The following is a 17,833-nucleotide window of genomic DNA, read 5'->3' as shown; positions in this document are numbered from 1 at the left end:
ATTTTATTGTGGCTCTGGAAAACATTGCTGCCTGTAGCAGTGTTTACCTTAACAATACACTAGTGTATAACTATTATACCTACTAGTTTATTTCTTTTTATTTTCAGCACAAAAAGCATGCAATAGAACATACACAGAAGTTGCTTGCTTTACAGCAGAAAAAGCAATAAAAAATATTTACTCTTTCCATATCAAACCCAAAATGCTCTTAAGTTCTGCAACCTAATCCCCAGAAAGGTTTTGTTTCTAACAGTATAAAACAACTAATGAACATCTTCTGTCATCCACTTGATCAGCAGTTGTATATTTTTAATCAGGTGAGAAAAACCACATTTTTTTTCAAAACAGATTTGGATAGCATAATGGGCATCTGAAACAATAATGCAAGTAATGTATGATTGTAAAAACTTTCACATACATTTTTTGTATGCTTTTTGTGCTGTAAATAAAAACAAACTGGTATATAAAATAGTTATACACTGGTGTATTGTTAAGGTGAACACTAATATAAGCCTGGAATGACAAAGCTTCCTGAAGGCTAATTTGGAGTATAAGACTCTGTCTTTCCCTGGAGTCAACAAACATTTCAGATACAAAAGTGCTACTGATCCTTTCAGTATCAGAACAATGCCCTCCACTTTACCAGAATTCCAGTTATCAACACCAGACTCCCCTGAGATTAGCTCCCTCAATAGCAAAATGTGTGTGTCACAAAGGGTATGTAATCATCCTGAATACTCTTCCCACACCTTTTTTCTGTTTTATAAGTCTCCTTGTTTTGTCTAATAAGAGGCAAAACAAGAAGAAACGGTAATTTGGAATAAAATTTGAATTACAGGCTTGCTGGCAGAATGTTAGATTTGTGACCTACCACTACCAGGTTTTTATGTCAGTTTTTAATGCTACTTGTACTGAGAGGTTTGCTGGAGTGAAGTTTGTAATAAAACAGTCTTATTCAGTTAAAAGTGTATAACCCAGGTTTTTGACTAATGATTAAATTATAAAAATAGATGACACTAAAATAACATTTGCAAGCCAGCCTTATACAAAAAGGAACCAGACCAAAGAGGCAGACCGTTTCCATTCTTTTGCAGCTGAAGGTCAGAAGAAGCTGAAGCTGCTAAAATGTCATGCCTCCTTTTCATTTCAGTGCCACTGAAACATTTGGAAACAATGAAGGGACAAGAAGAAAAGTGAGAAAGCCCTAACAGACAACACTTCCAGCAGAAGTACAATTCCAGAGCTGCACTCAATTAAAGAGGAATATGAAACGCCTCTGCAGACGAGAGCAGAATGTATTCTTTTCTTCATCTGAAATTTTGTAAATTATATAATACACCTTTAAATTTTAATATGCAAACATTACTGTGTAAAAGTACCATAGGCAGATGGGTTTGGGTATGGGGGTTTTTGATACTGTTAAGAACCAACGTCAGCATGTTCTTACCTTTTTATCTTCTTTAGATTTCCTGATACTGTGCGGAGGGCCAAATTTGTTCTGAATGCAGAACACCTTCTTGGACCATTCACTTTTGTGAGATTTTAGCTGTGGCTGACCAAAGCTGCCATCGACCCTGTATCTGTCAGCTGGAATCTTACTCATTGGGGGGGGAAGGGTCCCACAGTTCACACTGGACCAGCCGTCCGTGGAGTCGGTGTAGGACTCCTGGTCGCTGGCATTTCCATGCTGCCACTCCTGCAGAACGTGCACAGGCAGCCACCTCTGATTGCCCAGGCCTGCAGCGTTCTTCTTGGATGGGGGTACTGAATTTCGGGAGGAAACCAATGGAACTTCAATACGAGCAGAAGGGCTCAAGTGTTTGCTCATATTTTGGGACTTATCATTCTGAATTACTTCTAAAGGGATGTTTCCCTCCTGCTCATGACAGAAGCCATTCCAATGGGAAGCAGGCTGATTTTGTCCCCTTCCTACTGGATTCTCCCATATGCTGCTAGGAATGTGTTTACTTGGATTGGTCCCTAAATCAACCACCAGAACTCTATTATTCTTTTCTTCTTGGTTGAAATTTCCAATTCCGCTATCACTGTTACTGCTGGTACTGTTATTCTGATGAGCATCTGCATCGCCGTCGAGGAAAGCCCTCGCACGCATTCCCTCTATCAGCTCCCCCATATCCCTATACAGGACAGAAATAAACTGCAGGACAGGTAGAGACGATGTGGGAAACTCCAGACAGCCATTTGTATCTGGATCCGCTGTACATTCCAGTCCAAAACGTCTTGCTATACCCTGGTGAATTTTATGATGAAATAGTTCAGGATCCACCATAAAAACATGGCAAGATGTCCTCAGGACCCCTTCGTCTTCCTGAGCCAAACTTGCATCATCATTTGTCTGCATTGTAACTAGTCCAAAGAATCTTCTATCATCCGGGCAAACAGCACTGAATGCCAGTTTTTCTGCAGGATATTCTGCCACAACACCTGATTTGTCACTGCAGAGCTGAATACAGTCATGCATTATCTTCATCATCACCAGGGAGTGGATTTTCTGCTCTGCCCGCAGACGTCTCATGCACCCACGAATGGCCTGCAAACTCTCCGTTTCCAAATTTGCAGTTGTTGAAGGAAGTTCAATGGAGCCTAAGTAACCTACAATCATGGCGACATTCAAAATGCTTGCATCTAACCCAAAGTCTTCTGCACTCTCCAGTCCAATTCTAAAAACTGAATCATCATGCAGAACTTTGGCTATTTCTTCCTTTGACAGTAGGTTTGGATTGCTTACACTTTCATTGCCAGTTTCAAATTTCATAGCAGCAGAAACTGAAAATGATCTTTGTTTTGGTGCAGAATTATCTGAGTTACCAGCACAAAGAGCAGGATTCTCAAAGATCATGTTGAAAATGCCACCAGACTGCATTTCTTCAACAACTTTCTCTGCTCTGTTTATACCCAGAGCTTTAGAGTCAGGTTTGGGTTTCAGCCACCCCTTCCCATCATAAAAACCAACTTCTTCATCGCTTGAACATGAATCCATATGACTCATCCCTTCAGCAATGACCATGTGCAGGACTCCAGAACATTTCCCTATAAGTTTCACTACATCTTCATGCGAGGCTTTTTTCACATTGATTTCATTAACTGCAAATATCTGATCTCCTGCTTTAAGTCCAACATAATCTGCAGGGCTTCCTTTCATCACACAACTAAGAACACAAGGAGCTTGTCCAGAAAGGGTAAAGCCATAACCTGCTCTTCCTCGAGCAACTTCCACGCTTCTTATCCGTGGAGGAGCGTGCATGTTGAGCCGACGTTTGACCGTTTCTCCTGGTCTGTACATTTTGGATTTTTTTTTTCCTAAAATAGGAAAATTTTTATTTAGTCCAGTTTTTTTGTCATGTTTCAAGAGTATCACTCCATCTGATGAAGATCTAAATAAAGAAAGAAAGGACATTTTAATTCTCATCATATTTCAGGTTTTTTAGCAGCAAGTATTCCTTTTACTGTTGAGAAAAAACTGCTAGTGAACTCTACCAAAAACTATTGCCAGAGAATTAACAAAACACTCAGAACAGTTTGAAAAGAACAGGTACCACAGTGTTCATTTTAGTGATAAGAAATGAGTTGCAAATGTAAATAAAGTGGCTGCCCAAGATGACAACATGACAGAAGAGAACAGGATCAAAGTCTTTTGATGTACAGTCAGTGTTTTTTAAACTAAACATGTTATGTCGTCCCCGACTCCCCCACATTGACTACTATTCAGTTACCTTCTGGCTTACTGCACCATTATACTACCACTGCATTTTACAGCATAGACAAAATCCTTATTTAAGCTCATACATCCTTTCCCAGCCAAACAAAAATGAGAGCTCATGCTCATCTGCTCAGCCATACCTCACCCCCTTTACACAGTGTACAGAAACAGGTACCACATGTATCATGTAAAAGAGATTAATTACCCCTAGAGTTGCCTGTGTCTCTCCACTGACTGTAAAGGCAGCTTAAAATAAGTATCTCACTTCAACTTCCTTACACACATCTCACTTACATATGCAACGACAAGTGGGTATTCAGACCAAAGGGATCCAAGATCAGATTTACTGTTACACTCATCAATTAATCTACTCAAAACAATTTTTCAGATAGCTAACAGTGTAAAAATGCATTTCAGACCATCATTCCAACATCCATGTGTTTTAGTCTAGCTTAAACATTCAAAAAAAAAGAAGAAAAAAAGGAGTGAAAAAGACACATGCTGCCAGTATTAATCTAGACATGACTCCACAATTAACATATAACAGCTTTGTATGAAGAGCAAGAAGTAGAATATTTCACTACATTTTGGTGTCAGCACTGAAGTCTGGATGTCTTGTTCTAACGATACTTGGGCAAATTCCATTGTTTTAGAGAGGTTTCTCCCACTAAGGAGGTTAAAATGCATGAAAATGACTAATACAAACAAGAGAAATGACAACTTGTTCAACTTTTGAAACTATCCCCTTGTTGCACTATATGAACCCTCACTTCCGTAGGTCTGGAGGATGACTGACAGAAAAACCCATGGGACTACAGCTACATAAAACTGCAATAAACTCCATCTGAGCAAGTGAGAACTAATCTGACAGTAATTACTCTGAGTTGGTGCACAGGCTTATTCTTAACTCAGTCACATTGTAACATACTTAAAGTGTATAAGGTACTTGAAAGCAAGTATCTTGCATATGTGGGCAAAATGCAGGCAACATTTCAGATAAATACATTCACATAAAGATAAAAATATACATACACTCAGAGACAAAACATTTCTTTATCATATCTAAAGTGCTAAATTAGTGGTGTCCCACTCACTACTTGCATGGACAAAAATGACCAAGAAATCCTACCAACACTGCTCTCAGCTACAGAAACAATAAAAAAAAACCATACTCAGAATGTGATTAAATCCACAGCACACTGCTTCCACAGTATTTCTGCCTGGGTTAGAACAAACAAGGCAATTACTTCAGAAGTTTTACCAATTAAAAACCAAACCAAAACTAAAATACAATTTAGAATGATAGTCTTAATTACTTATCTACATACGAGCTCCTTGATTACCAAATTTAAGAAAACACTACTGTTTCTCAAATATTCTGCTAGATATTCAGCTGAAGGATGTGAGTCCCACAGGACCCTTCCAAACCCAAAATAGGACAGATTTCAAGACACCAGAAGAGATCCACTTGGCCTTACTTTTTGGGGTTTAGTTTTGGGGGGATTTTTTTAACAAAGGGACATCAGGTTTTTATGTCTCCACGGTGCAGCTGTGAGTGTTCAGTGTAGAATGATTTTTGCAAATTGTTTTAATATAGCAATTATCCAGCTTCATTAATGATACTTTTCCTGTAATTTGAGACAAAAAAACCCCTACCTTGGCTTTAAGAAGTAATGAAAATTCACACTTAACCTTTAAATGGAAATCAAAACAAAAGTAGTGCTTTGCAAACATTTAACCAAACTTAACCAAACTTAACTCCTACACTGGTGTAAGAAAGTCCCATCAACTGGCACCCTGTCGCATATTTTAAATGTTGTTTGACCCTTTCCTGATGGAGCTAAACTTGGGAATCAAGAGGTCACTGTGCATTCAGGTATCTCTAATTAGTTCTAGTAATTTTTGAGAATAAGCATTAAATATTTCAAGGTATAGTTCTCAAAAAAAAAAAAAATAGAACTATCAAATACCCAACAGTAAATAAAAACCTTCTATCTAGGAGCATGAATACATACATGTTCTAATTTGCCTTATAGTGAATATTTCTGTTTTCAGCTGTCTGGAGAATAGCCTAATGTGACCCCTGGGTACCCTCTGAATCTGTGCTATTAACCTGGTTACCATAAAGCCCAATAGTATCTGGCACCTAAAACTGTGCTACTAGCTTGCAAGAGCAAAGGAAACGATTAAGAGACTATGAAATTATAAATAATCTCCTTTTAAAAATATAATAAAAAACAGTTGTTACTAAAAAACTTGAGATTCAATATATAATGTTGAAGTGGCTGCTAAGAAAAACAGTTTTTTTACAGCTATCTCTCTAATCTATAAAAAAAATATCCTAAATTGTCAGTATGAAAAACACACAATGAAAATGTAGTTAGGCTGCTCTTGGGAAGAGGCAAACTCCGATGTTTTCTTACATCACAACTCTGCATTTGCTAAGAGAGGTTTTCCTTTTAACTCTGTTCACAAGTCAATTCATCCATTTTCCTGTCTAAACTATGACCCTTACACATCAAGCATTTATTGTAGATGATAAGCACTGACAATGAAATGACCTGACAACTATAAAAACAAAACAGCAGGCTGCTAACATGTTACTTTCCTCTAATACTGATGTTCCAGAGGTATGAAGACTTTCAGCTGTTAATATATTTGTGAAATTTTGTAGATGTAAAGTTAGGAACTAATTCAACATTAAAGGTTTTTGCTATTAATTTGTCTATACACTAAAAAACCCAAAGCAAAAAGTACCAACCAAAGAAAAACTGTATTACTTCACTAGATGACCTTTTCCTTCTCTCAGTAACTGAATATTACTGCGCAATTTTTTATACTAATTACATCTAGGACAAACAACAGCTCATTAATCTTATCTAGGAAACTTCAAGACAAAGGACAAATATATCTCTTCTGCAAGAACCCTCAGCATCCAAGTACGTTTTACTGCAATAATGGCATGACAGGCAAATAGAAAAAATATGAAAATAAAGTTTCCCCTAAGCAGTGATTAGTTGATTGTCAAACTGTTAACAGACTAGTTCAAAACTAAATTATCAGTTTATCTAATTGCTAACTTTTCTCCTCATTTCTTTGCAGACTTGAAACCTCAAACTGAAGAGATAAGGCACAGAAGTGGCACAAACTTCCACGGTTCCAAAGCAATCATGTCTGAATATCCTTTTCCTATAATATCCAGTGAAACAAAAACACCAATTCACTTGCACTGATATAAAGCTTTGCAGCTTTATAACTACAAAATATTTCACAGAACATTTCAGGCAAAACCACCTAATATGTTCACATTAAGAGTTGTTAGAGTTTGTGAAATAACATAATTTGTCCATACACATCAGCTTTGACACAGAACTGCAGAACAAAACAAAACATTCAAGATTTCTGCCAGCACACATTCTGGTCTACCATTTGAATCAATTATTTGTGGGGCATAAAACACCAAAAATACCAGTTACAGTTGAACTGTACTGTATCCCACAAACACTGCATTTCTGCATGAAATGCTTTTACATATCCACGCTAGCTTTTCATGTCATTTTCAAACCCTCTGCTCCAAAGAAAATAACATGTATTTGCTTACTTTCAAGGGAGAGAGGTGGTTTGTTTCCTGCTTCTGCTCTTGTTATCCCATAGCAACAAAGCGAACAGAAACAGGAGGCACACTCCTGCTGCAGCCCATGTGAAACTGTAACTGAGCAGCTACAGAGGGCAGCGGGGGAGCCCCTGCAGATCAGGAGTACACCACTGACCACCACTACCTGCCAAAAAGCCTCTGGAAATGAGCTGGTACTCAGCACTACAGGATCTATGTTAATGTGCAGAGACACTGTCTGGCTTCATTCTGTCTGGCTTTATTTTGTTTTTCAGTAGTGGGACTGTAAGACAATAAAGTATGCAAAGTGGCAGTGCACAGAGGAGAGAGACTGTTCCCTCATCCCTCACACAGGTCTTGAAGTAATGCAAAAGACTCTTCAGCATGGGTGCCAGTTGTTGAGGCAGAACTGATGCCAAGTCCCTACAAAGCTCAAATGAAGCTGTCACATTTGAATTCCACTAACTATTCAAATGTGGTACATGTTTATAGACAAGTTACACAAGAAATGTAACAGCACAACCTGTAGAAGACAGCTACCAGTTGTTTGAGAACTTGGGCAGGACAATGTTTTAATAAAAATAAATCTCACCAACGTTTCACAATTGGCCAGACAGACCATTATGTTTCCTTTAGGTGTTCCTAGCGTGATCATTCAAAAAATACTGACTGTAGTTAGCAACAGCAGGCTAAAAAGTAGTTGCAAATAAAAACTCTTCTCCCACTGCAGACAGTGTACGAAGTGTAAGGAACACAAACAGGACATTTGCTGTTCTGCCTGACAAGACTCATGTGAGTAAGGACACAGCTTCCTAAAGCTATTGTACAGTCATGTACCTACAATTCCGACTGATTTATCTGCTGTATTTCAGAAGGTGGAAAGGTTTTGTTCGCAGTTAAGACATTTTTTCCCCCCTGCTCTTCTTGCAAATTCGTTCCAGAACTGCTGGGACGCCGCGCAGAGGGGCGGCTCTTGGGGCGGCAGCAGCGACACCCAGGCGGGAGGGCTCTGGAACGGCCGGGAGGGCTCTGGGACGGCCGGGAGGGCTCTGGGACGGCCGGGAGGGCTCGGGGCGCGCTGAGGGGCAGCGGGGGCCCGGCGGGCTCGCTGCAGCTCTGCACACCCGCTCGCACAGCCCCGCCGCCGCTGCCCCGCTGCCGGGGAGGCTCCCGGCTCTGCCCTCGGCGGGTGCGTGAGGGGCCATCCCGCGGGCACCGGGGGCGACCCCAGGGGGCGGCGGGTCCGGGGCTGGAGCAGCGCCCTGCGGGGTTACCCATTAACTGCCCGGCTCCCGGGGCAGCCGCTTCCCGGGGGGTGGAGCTGCGGGGAGGGGAGAAGCGGCACCTGAGCCCGCAGGGAAGATTTGAAAAATCAAGCGGTAAAAGACGGGAGGGCACAGAGCGCCCGCGACCCCCCCGCGGGCGGACCCGCCGCCCGCTCCGCGCTGCGCGCCGGGGGTCGCGGGCAGCGCCGCAGCCTGAGGGGCGCGCACAGGGGCGGCCGGGGCTCCCGTCTGCCCCCTGCCTCCCCTCGGCCCCCGTCTTCCCCTCCCCTCCCCCCTCGTCCCCCCTCCCGCCGTCCATCTGCCGTCCCCGCTCCTCCCGCCGCATCCCAGCGGGGTCCCGGGCCGGGCGCTCGGTGTCGAGGGGGATGGGAGAGCCGGGCGGGCTGCGGTGGGCGCTGCCCCGCTCGGACCCACTCACCTCTGTCCCCCGGGACTCCGGCTACTCCGCCGAGGCAGCGGCTGTCCCGGTCACCGGGGAGACGGCGCCGGGCTCGGCCGCACGGCGCGGCGGCGACTGGCTGCCCGGCGCTGTCAGTCACCGCGCTCGCCCGGCGGGGTGGCGGTCGGGTTCCCGGACAGAGAAAGGGGAGAGACAATACCCCGCGCCGGAGGACTACAGCTCCCGGCGTGCCATGCGAGAGGCCCGCTCGCTCCGGCCGTGGGGAGCTGGCCGCGCGGGGCATGACGGGGCGCGTAGTTCGCCGGTCTCTCCCAGCCGCCTCGCCTCGCCCTGGGCTCCGGCGGGGCGGGCAGTGCGCAGGCGCGGGCTGGCGGCGGCCGTTCGAACGGGCCGGGAGCCGGGCTCGGCTCGGGCTCGCAGCGCGGGCGCGGCGGGTCCGGGACACGGAGCGCAGCCCGGGCTCCGCACCGTGCCAGGGGAGGGGAGGGACTGACAGCCCGCCGCTCGGAGCGGAGGTGGGGCGGCGAGCCGCCTCAGACAGGTGTGCCGCGCCTTTGAAGGCCGGGAACGAAGCGAGACAGCTCGGGGTGAAGGGACGGGCGGGAGGGAGCAGCGGGCACTGCCCTCACCCGGAGCCTGAGGCGGGACGGCGGCACCGGCAGGTAACTAACGCCTCAGGGGCAAAGGTGTGTGCCGAGGGGAGTTTCACCGCCCGGGTGCAGCTGGGCACAGGCACCCAGTGCTCAAAATACACCGGGGACAGCTCTTCACTTCAAAAGGGCAACACTGGTAGCCCTTATTTTAAACAGGAGAAATAGGAAGAGGGGGGAAAAAGTTAACATCAGTTAAGAAATTCTTAAGGAATATAAGAGTCAGAGAAAGGGAAGAATTAACCAAATCTTTTTGACTTTCCTACAGAACCTGAAAGGATTTTGTGATCTTAGCAGAAGAATGTCATCTTTAATTGTTAACATGTACTTACAGAAATCCTTTGTATGTGGGGTATTTAATTTTATTTCTCTATGCACAGGAAACCTAACACTGAACCAACCATGCACAAGTTGAAGGAGAATTCTTACCTTCTTCTGGGGTTTTGTTGAGATTTTTCCCCAGTCTCCAGAGCCGGATATCTATCCCACAACTCACTGATGCTGTCATCTCTGTAAGATAACATCTAAATTGTAATACTGTGGCGTAATGGTTTAACTTCAGTAATTTGTCTAATTCTTATCCAGACTAGGAAATTGTTTCTTAATAATTCCTTCCTGAGCTGAAACGCTTACAGGATACCAGAGTCTTCAGGAAGAACAAAAACACAGGGCAAAGGAAAAAGCTCTTTGGAAAAACAGAGGATCCTGCTCCTCTACTCTGGCCTTCACCTTCCCATTCTGCTGGTTTTTTCCTTTGTCAATCCATCCCAAGGAGGTTCCTACCAATCTGAGACATTTCAGATTGACCTAGATCCCTGTTTTGTTATTTCTCTTATCCAGTTTTATGGGGAAAAGCTTCTGGAAAGAAAAAATAACCAAATAAAATAAGCATTATGTCTTTTTCTCATCCTCACAGAAGACATCATGGCAGATTAGTGCAACAGATTTCTGAACTTCTTCAGATGTACTGTGTCTCAGTAATATTGAGTCCTAAGAGAGGCTGAAAATTGAGTGGTTGATTTTAAACCTCACAGTTGATTCTTTCAGGTGAGGTACAGTAATTTTAAAAAATACTCCAGTGATTAAAGTTTGCCCAAAGAAGCTATAATTCTTTATCCTTTTGACTGGGAGGATATCCCAGGTAAAGAATTGTGTTCCACAAATCAAAGGTGTTGGTTTGGGTTGCCATCCCTTAACAGCACAACTATTTTCAGCTTCCACATGACATTGTCAAGACTTTATATCTTTTGCCACTGCCTCTGCTGCTGTGTTACCCCAACAGATCTAGGACTGGCTTGCACAACCTCCTTGCCTATAGAATGGAAAATTGATCAATGTATTTCAGTCTGACCTTGTAAACAGCTGCAACTGAAGAAAATCTCTTGGAAAGTGACAAGTAAAGTGGAACTGTGAGTATCCCACAGAGGTAACTGCAGGTCTCCCGCTGCATCTTTATGGAGTTAATACACAGGAATTATGTTTTATTTTGCTAAAAAGTGCCATCAGCATCTGCTAACCATAAACTAATTACTCCATGGCAGTGTCAGATTACCCCTTCCAAATATACTGAACCTGTTGTATTTGTGATAGTCAACAGGATTCCTTGCACTCTGTAATAGCACAGAAGCATCTCATTAGTCTGGCTTCACAGAAGGCTATTTTGTACTACAGCAGAATTTCCTATTTAAGTCATGCTCAGGAAGGAAGAAGTGAGAACTGAGGACTGACATGCCCACAGGTGTGCTCACACACCCTACTTGCAGTCAGAAAAATCCAACTCGTCCAGAAGGAATGTAGTGCTTTGCTTCAGTGCTTTTGGAAATGGTGATTAATGGCCCCTCAAAAATCCACACAAGGTCTCAGCTGTAACTTAGTGTTTTCACCACTGTTGGAGACAATAAAGGAAGAAGGAGTGTGAAACAAAGTGATAAGGATTTGGGGCTGGAAAAGCCTTGGCTTATGTGGCTAAGTAGCTTAATGTTGGGCATACAGACATCTCAATCACCCCAAGGGTGGCTGTCACCAAACAGCTTGTCAGGCTTCATCTGGAGAGATTTACAATGCATCCTGTATTGGAGTGTGATTATTGCTGTCACAAACACCAGATGAGAAGTCAGAAAATAAACATAGTCCAGCATCTGACACAAAGTCTGTGGTTTTAATTACCATTGTTTAATTACCTTAGGTAAAAGAATGGAAGTGTTGGTTGTTCCAAAAAGGTTTTGAGACATACAGAAAAATCCTCACATAAATATCACTTTTAATGTTTTAAACCTGTTTAAAATAATAAAGTTGTACATGATTGTCAGTGTCAAATGCTTGTTCAGTTTACAAACAGATTCCAACTTTCCTAGCTTGATTTTGTTCTGAACAGCAGGGAAGACTGTGTGTCATATACAGTGTAGTTAGCTTGTGTTATACCAGTTAATACATAGCTGGGAGCAAAATCATTGTTAAAGAACTTATTTTTTTAATTCCAGAAGCAAAGATCATGTTTTGTACATTAAGAACTGTATGAACACACAGCCATCAGGATCTACCTTGGTTTACTAGTTCATCTAATATTTAGGTATACTTTTCCCTTTATTTTGAACATAGTCTTCTAGCTGGTATGAGGCACTCCTGGCAGTGGGAAATGGAAGAGAAATATTTTTGTATAAATGCATTTTGATTTGGATGATGGTGTTTCCCATCCACGCATGCTAATATACAAAAACCTTTACAAGGAGCTGTGAAGTAGTAGAAATAAAGGGGGATGGATACTGATCCTGTTGAATCTTGACTGCCCGATAGAGGACATATCCTCCCAAATCCTACTTAGGGTTAAAAGGATTGATCCTTGTAATTGTCTCCTTACCTACTATGATACTTAATTAAACATTAAAATACAGTTAAATGGATTTTGTGCGGAAAGGTTCTTTTGTGCATTTAAATATGTGAATGGTGCCACTTGCAAAAATTGAAGGGTTCAAATGGTAAAGTGTCTGGAACATTTTTGTGTGTGAAAAAAGGCACAGCCAGGCCCTGGTCCTGACTGCGCCTTTGGAAAGCACCACAATATAAATATAATTTTTTTATATCCTAAGAAAATTAATTCCTCTACAATAGAATAGGCTGTATTTATTTTCCCAAATTCACTAATAGAGTTCAAATGAAACATTTTGCTGTAGTCAAAAACTGAAAGCACAGAGTAGTGCTCACTGGTGTCAATTTTTCTTTCCTTAAGTACAGATACATGTTGTTAAGGGTGATGTCATGTTAAACCTGCAGTGCTGATGAACAACCCTAATATATAGAACTAAAATATCTGCTAAAATATCTACTTCAAGGACACGAGCATATTTATGCACTTGTGTCAAGAACTGGAAACCCAAGAACTGAGTTTGGTCTTATTTGTCATCAGTCAAAGCACAGAAATTTCTACCCCACTATTTCTTGTGGATACCCAAATTTCCTCAGTTCCTGATAAATGCCTTGCGGAGCCTAAATGAGTGTAAATTTTTTTTTTATTTCATATTGTGTCATGGACATCTTCTAATATTGTTAAAATACATACACCAAAATGAAAAAAAAATAATTCTGGTGTATTTCTTTCCCTTTTTTTTTTTCTCTAAAGGGATTGTTGGTTTTGTTTGTTTATTTGATCTTTAAGCCTTGAAGCTTTAATTTTCTAATTCAAAATTGCCTGACTAAATAACCTGGGCTTTGTGGCTCCATTAAGGTTGTGTCTCCTGTCCAGTTGGGCTGATTTGAGTGTCTTCAGTTCCATTGGGCTTAAAAATGTGTATCATCCAGCAGCTAAATTTACATGTTCTGAAGAAGTACTATGTATTTTTGGTTCTGTAAGGGAAAGGGATATCTCAGGGAGTTATTCCTCATGTCTCCAAGTACCATGCGAAAAAAGTCATTATTGTCTTATTCTGTAATACTCACAGAGCAAGCAAGCTCTATCCTTGCATCTAAACAGCAAGCTAAATTGGGATCATGCATGATACCCTCCAGTGTTCTGCTCCTGTCTCCCTCTTTTTCCCTCTTTTTCCCTCTTTGAAGCCATTTCCAGTGTGACTGGCAGGTTCATGCACCATGCAAGGGTGACACATCAGGACTCTGCTGGCTGAGGTATCACTAAGCACATGTCCCAAGTGATGAGGTACAAATGCCAGTCCAAAAATGCCCCTCATATCCCTAAACCTCAGGAAAAACATGCTGGGAGTTCTCCATATTGACATATGACTACAGGAAAAGAAACTGAGGGAAAATAAGAGCTTGAGGCACTGCAGAGGCGACATGAGTAATAGAGAAATCAACTTTCCTCTTTAACATAATTCCTCTGATAAAAGACCCTGGCTACAGGACAGACTGTGCAGCATTAAAGTGAGGAGGAGGGATCCTCTACTCTAAGCAGTTAACCCAAGAGTCATTTTACCTTGCTCTAGTCAGTATGTGGCAAAGTCAAGTCCAAGGATTTTTCCATTTCTTCATCCAAGCTTTTTAGCTCCTAACTTTGGAGAGGACAGGAAGTCCTTTTGGATCATGTTCAGTCTGTCTTTATGATACCTGTCAGAGACATAGCTCTGCTTGAGGTTATCTCTTCTGAAGTTCAGCTGACAAGGCGTGGCATGACTGCAGGGACATTTAGGTCCACCTTGGCAAAGCAGGTTTTGGTACAAACAGCAGCCATTCCTAATAAACACAGAATGACAGGATTCTGCCCTGGCTCTCAAATCTGCTTCAGCTCAGGCTGACTTCATCTTCTCCCACCTCATAACTAGATTCTGAATGGCTTTTAAATGAAATTAGAAGATACTTGCTCACTCCAGGTAAAATCCATCATGATTAATAGTATAACTTCAGCAATTAAAACTCATATAAAATGCACTGAGATACACTTACCTAAAAGAGAATAATTTTTTTGTACGCCACCAAAACTTTGGTTTCATCTAAGAATAGACTTCCAGTTATTCTAAATGTCCTTCTGAAATGAAAGTTCATTTGTTCAAGAGTAATTTTGGCCCTGACAGCGTGTATGGAATTCTTCTGAGTACCTTCACCATTGCTTCTTAAGTTCTCTCAGAACTAGGTTAAGGTCTTGCCTCCTATTAAAATTTCAGTTCCATGGTAAAAGTTGAATGTTGATGGATTATTTATTTCAACCCGTGGCAGCCTACTACCTCTTTCACCTTATTAGGAATACAACATCTATGGTGACTTGCATGAACCAGGTGACCCAGGCAGTTCTGGTGAAGTCCTGGTGATTATGGCTGGTCTTCCATAAGCATTTCCACATTCTTTCCTTGATAACTGGCATCCCCCAAGTTATTGCCTAGCATAACATTCTAATTTCATCTGAAATAGAAAATTAGCCGATGCTTTTTTTCATAAGATAAATTTTTCTTAATAGTGGACTTACACCACATACCTTACACATCAAAAGTATTTCCTTTTCATCTGGAGTGAGCGAGACAAGATCAGAAGAATTTGCTGTGTCTCCAGCTAAGAGATTCAGAGGCACAGCTGTAGCTGGTTCCTGGTGTCTCAGCACAGGGCTGTCAGCTGAAGGTGCTGGTACCCTTCTGCAAGCAAACCACGATGCCTGTAGGATGTTGCATGGAGTTCGTTGCATGAATGAACACATACAGACAATCTCACAGAAGGAAAGTCTGCTTAAGAATAAAGTTCTTCAGTGTACAGTATGCCTTTTTTAACCAGCTTCCTAAAATAAGCCCATGGATTGTTCTCATGAGAATGCACAAACCAAATCACAAGAACTTCTTGGCAGCAAGGAGACACAAAACAAGTGCATCATTTCTGGTATAATCTGTATTATGCCATTTCAACTGTGGTGAAACTCAGTCTCATTTTTTACTGAATGTTAACTGATGTGAATGAGCTCTAAATATGCTTAAATCATTGACTAGATGAGCTGTAGATTTAAACCCTATGTGGACAGTTAGTTTTTTTAAAGATTTAACACTGGTATATTTCATTTAGTGAAGTTGTAAGTTAAGTTAAAAAGGAAAGATAGAAAATCTTATTCATATAAGTTTAAAGAAAGCACAGGCATTATAGTTAACATAAGTTAATGTGGGCAAGGTTTTATGCATTCATAAAAGAGATTGCATTTGATCTGATTATATTGAATTAAAGATAAATTATAGTTAAACCTCTAGGGAGAAGAATGAGGATCATGGAGAGTCTTTAAAGTAATTTTAATTAATTTTCTAACTATGTTTACTTTGCAGTTCATAGAAAATTGATATTCCTATAGCTTGCCTCAGTGAAACAAGCCTTCCTCAAGCTGTGATAAGTGCTTCTCAACATTTCAGTCTGTTGGAAATCTTATACCTTTAAATGGTATGCACCAATTCATTTTTTTCCTTCCAATGCATAGCAATCCAGAGCTTACCCCTAAGGTATCAACATGCAGTCAAGCAATTTAGCTCTGAGCTCAGCTGGGACAGATTCCCTGGGAGGCTTCCATGGAAGATGAAGGAACTTGTGAGGGCTGTCAGTTTTTCAAGGACACTCTCCTGGAAGCACAAAAACAGTTCATGCTCTCTAAGAGTAAGGAAAGCAGGTGGAGCAAGAGACTCCCTTGGCTTAAATGCAAGCTTTTGTGTCTGCTCAAAACCAAAAGAGAAGCGTACCAGAGATGGAAAACCCATGGAGAACTACAAGGGCATTGCCAGGGTGAGCAGATGCAGTTAGAAAAGCAAAAGCTCAGCTCAATTGAAATTGGCTAGAGGTCAAAAACACAAGAAAGGGTTCTTCAGGTCAATGAACAACAAACAGAAAGGAATACTGTCCCACTGTTCAGCAGCAGAGGTGAACTGGTCACCCATAATGCTGAAAACACAGAGTTTCCCAACACATTCTTCACCTCTGTCTTCACCTTGGGACACAGGTCCTGGGATCAAAAATCCAGGTTCATAGAAACACCAACAGAAACACCGAAATAACTGTCAGTGAAAGAAGAGCTTGGCTGTGAACTATCACAGGAGCCTGACCCCTACAAATTGATGGGTCCTGATGTTACACATCCAAGGGTTTTAACAGAGCTGGCTGATGTCATTCCAAGCTCTCCATAATCTTGGAGAAGTTGTGGATATCAGGGGACATCCCAGAAGACTGGAAGAAGGCTAATGTCAGCCCATCTACAAGAATGGCTTAAAGGAGGATCCAGGAAATTACAGGCCTGTCAGTTTTACTCCACTCCCTGGGAAAGTTAGGGAACAAATTCTCCTGGAGGCTCTCACAAGTCAAATGAAGCACATGATTGGGAAAAGCCAGCAGGGATTCACCAAAGGCAAGTCATGCTTGACAAACCCGATCACCTGACAACACAATGCTCTGCTCAGTTGATGTGGGGTGAGCAATGGACATTGTCTCCAAGGCTTTCAATATGTTTTCCCAGAGACTCCTCCTAAAGTACTGGATGCATTAGGATCTAGACGGCTGGTCCATGCAGTGGATGGGGAACTGGCTAGCCAGACACAGCCAGAGGGTGGTGGTAAATAACTCCTTTTCAAACTGGCAGCCTGTGACAAGTGGGGTCCCCCAGGGATCGATATTGGGCCCACATCTGTTTAATATCTTCATAAGTGATCTGGATGGGATCCAGTGGATCCTGATGAAGTTTGCTGATAATACCAAGCTGAGGGGGAAAGTGAACACTTTGGGAGGGAGAGCCACCCTACAGGAAGACCTGGATAGGCTGGAAGAGTGGGCTGCCAAGAACTTTATCAAGTTCACAGAATTCACACAATGACTATGTTGGAAGAGACCTTAAAGATCATCAAGTCCAACCCATGCCCTAACACCTCAACTAAACCATGGCATCAAGTGCCATATCCAGTCTGTTTTTAAACACATCCAGGGATGGCGACTCCACCACCTCTCTGGACAGATCATTCCAGAAGTTTATGACTCTTTCCATGAAAAACTTTTTCCTAATATCCAGCCTACATTTCCCTTGGCGCACAAGTTGCACAAGGACAAGAATTTGCACCTGGAAAAATACAATCCAGGAGTGCAGCACAGGTGGGGTTCTGTCTGGCTGGGCACCAGCTCTGTGGTAAGGGACCTGAGGGTCCTGTTAGGCAGCAAGCTCAGTATGAGTGACCAGGGTGCTGCTGTTGCAGCAATGAAAGCCAAGAAAGGCTG

At 42.3% G+C, this 17,833-nt stretch overlaps 1 protein-coding gene across 7 annotated transcripts in view; it reads right to left on the bottom strand.

Moving 5' to 3' along the window:
• RGS12 (regulator of G protein signaling 12) overlaps positions 1-9,350 on the bottom strand; it is an 85,284-nt gene extending 75,934 nt beyond the window's left edge. The window contains exons 1-2 of one of the 7 annotated variants that reach the window (XM_038135171.1): positions 9,039-9,350; positions 1,448-3,321 (exon numbers count right to left, since the gene is read on the bottom strand). In XM_038135171.1, the coding sequence (XP_037991099.1) occupies positions 1,448-3,321; positions 9,039-9,303 (2,139 nt within the window). In that variant the 5' untranslated portion in view covers positions 9,304-9,350. Of the gene's footprint in view, positions 1-1,447; positions 3,396-7,322; positions 7,506-9,038 lie in introns of those variants that run through there. The other 6 variants (XM_038135164.1, XM_038135167.1, XM_038135166.1 and 3 more) reach the window with 6 other exon arrangements.
• Positions 9,351-17,833: the final 8,483 nt, after the last annotated feature.

This window comes from Motacilla alba, chromosome 4, assembly GCF_015832195.1.
Source record: "Motacilla alba alba isolate MOTALB_02 chromosome 4, Motacilla_alba_V1.0_pri, whole genome shotgun sequence".
In the NCBI taxonomy this organism is placed as follows: domain Eukaryota; kingdom Metazoa; phylum Chordata; class Aves; order Passeriformes; family Motacillidae; genus Motacilla; species Motacilla alba.
Note: the sequence above shows the minus strand (reverse complement) of the source record. Positions and strands in the feature narration are given on the sequence as shown.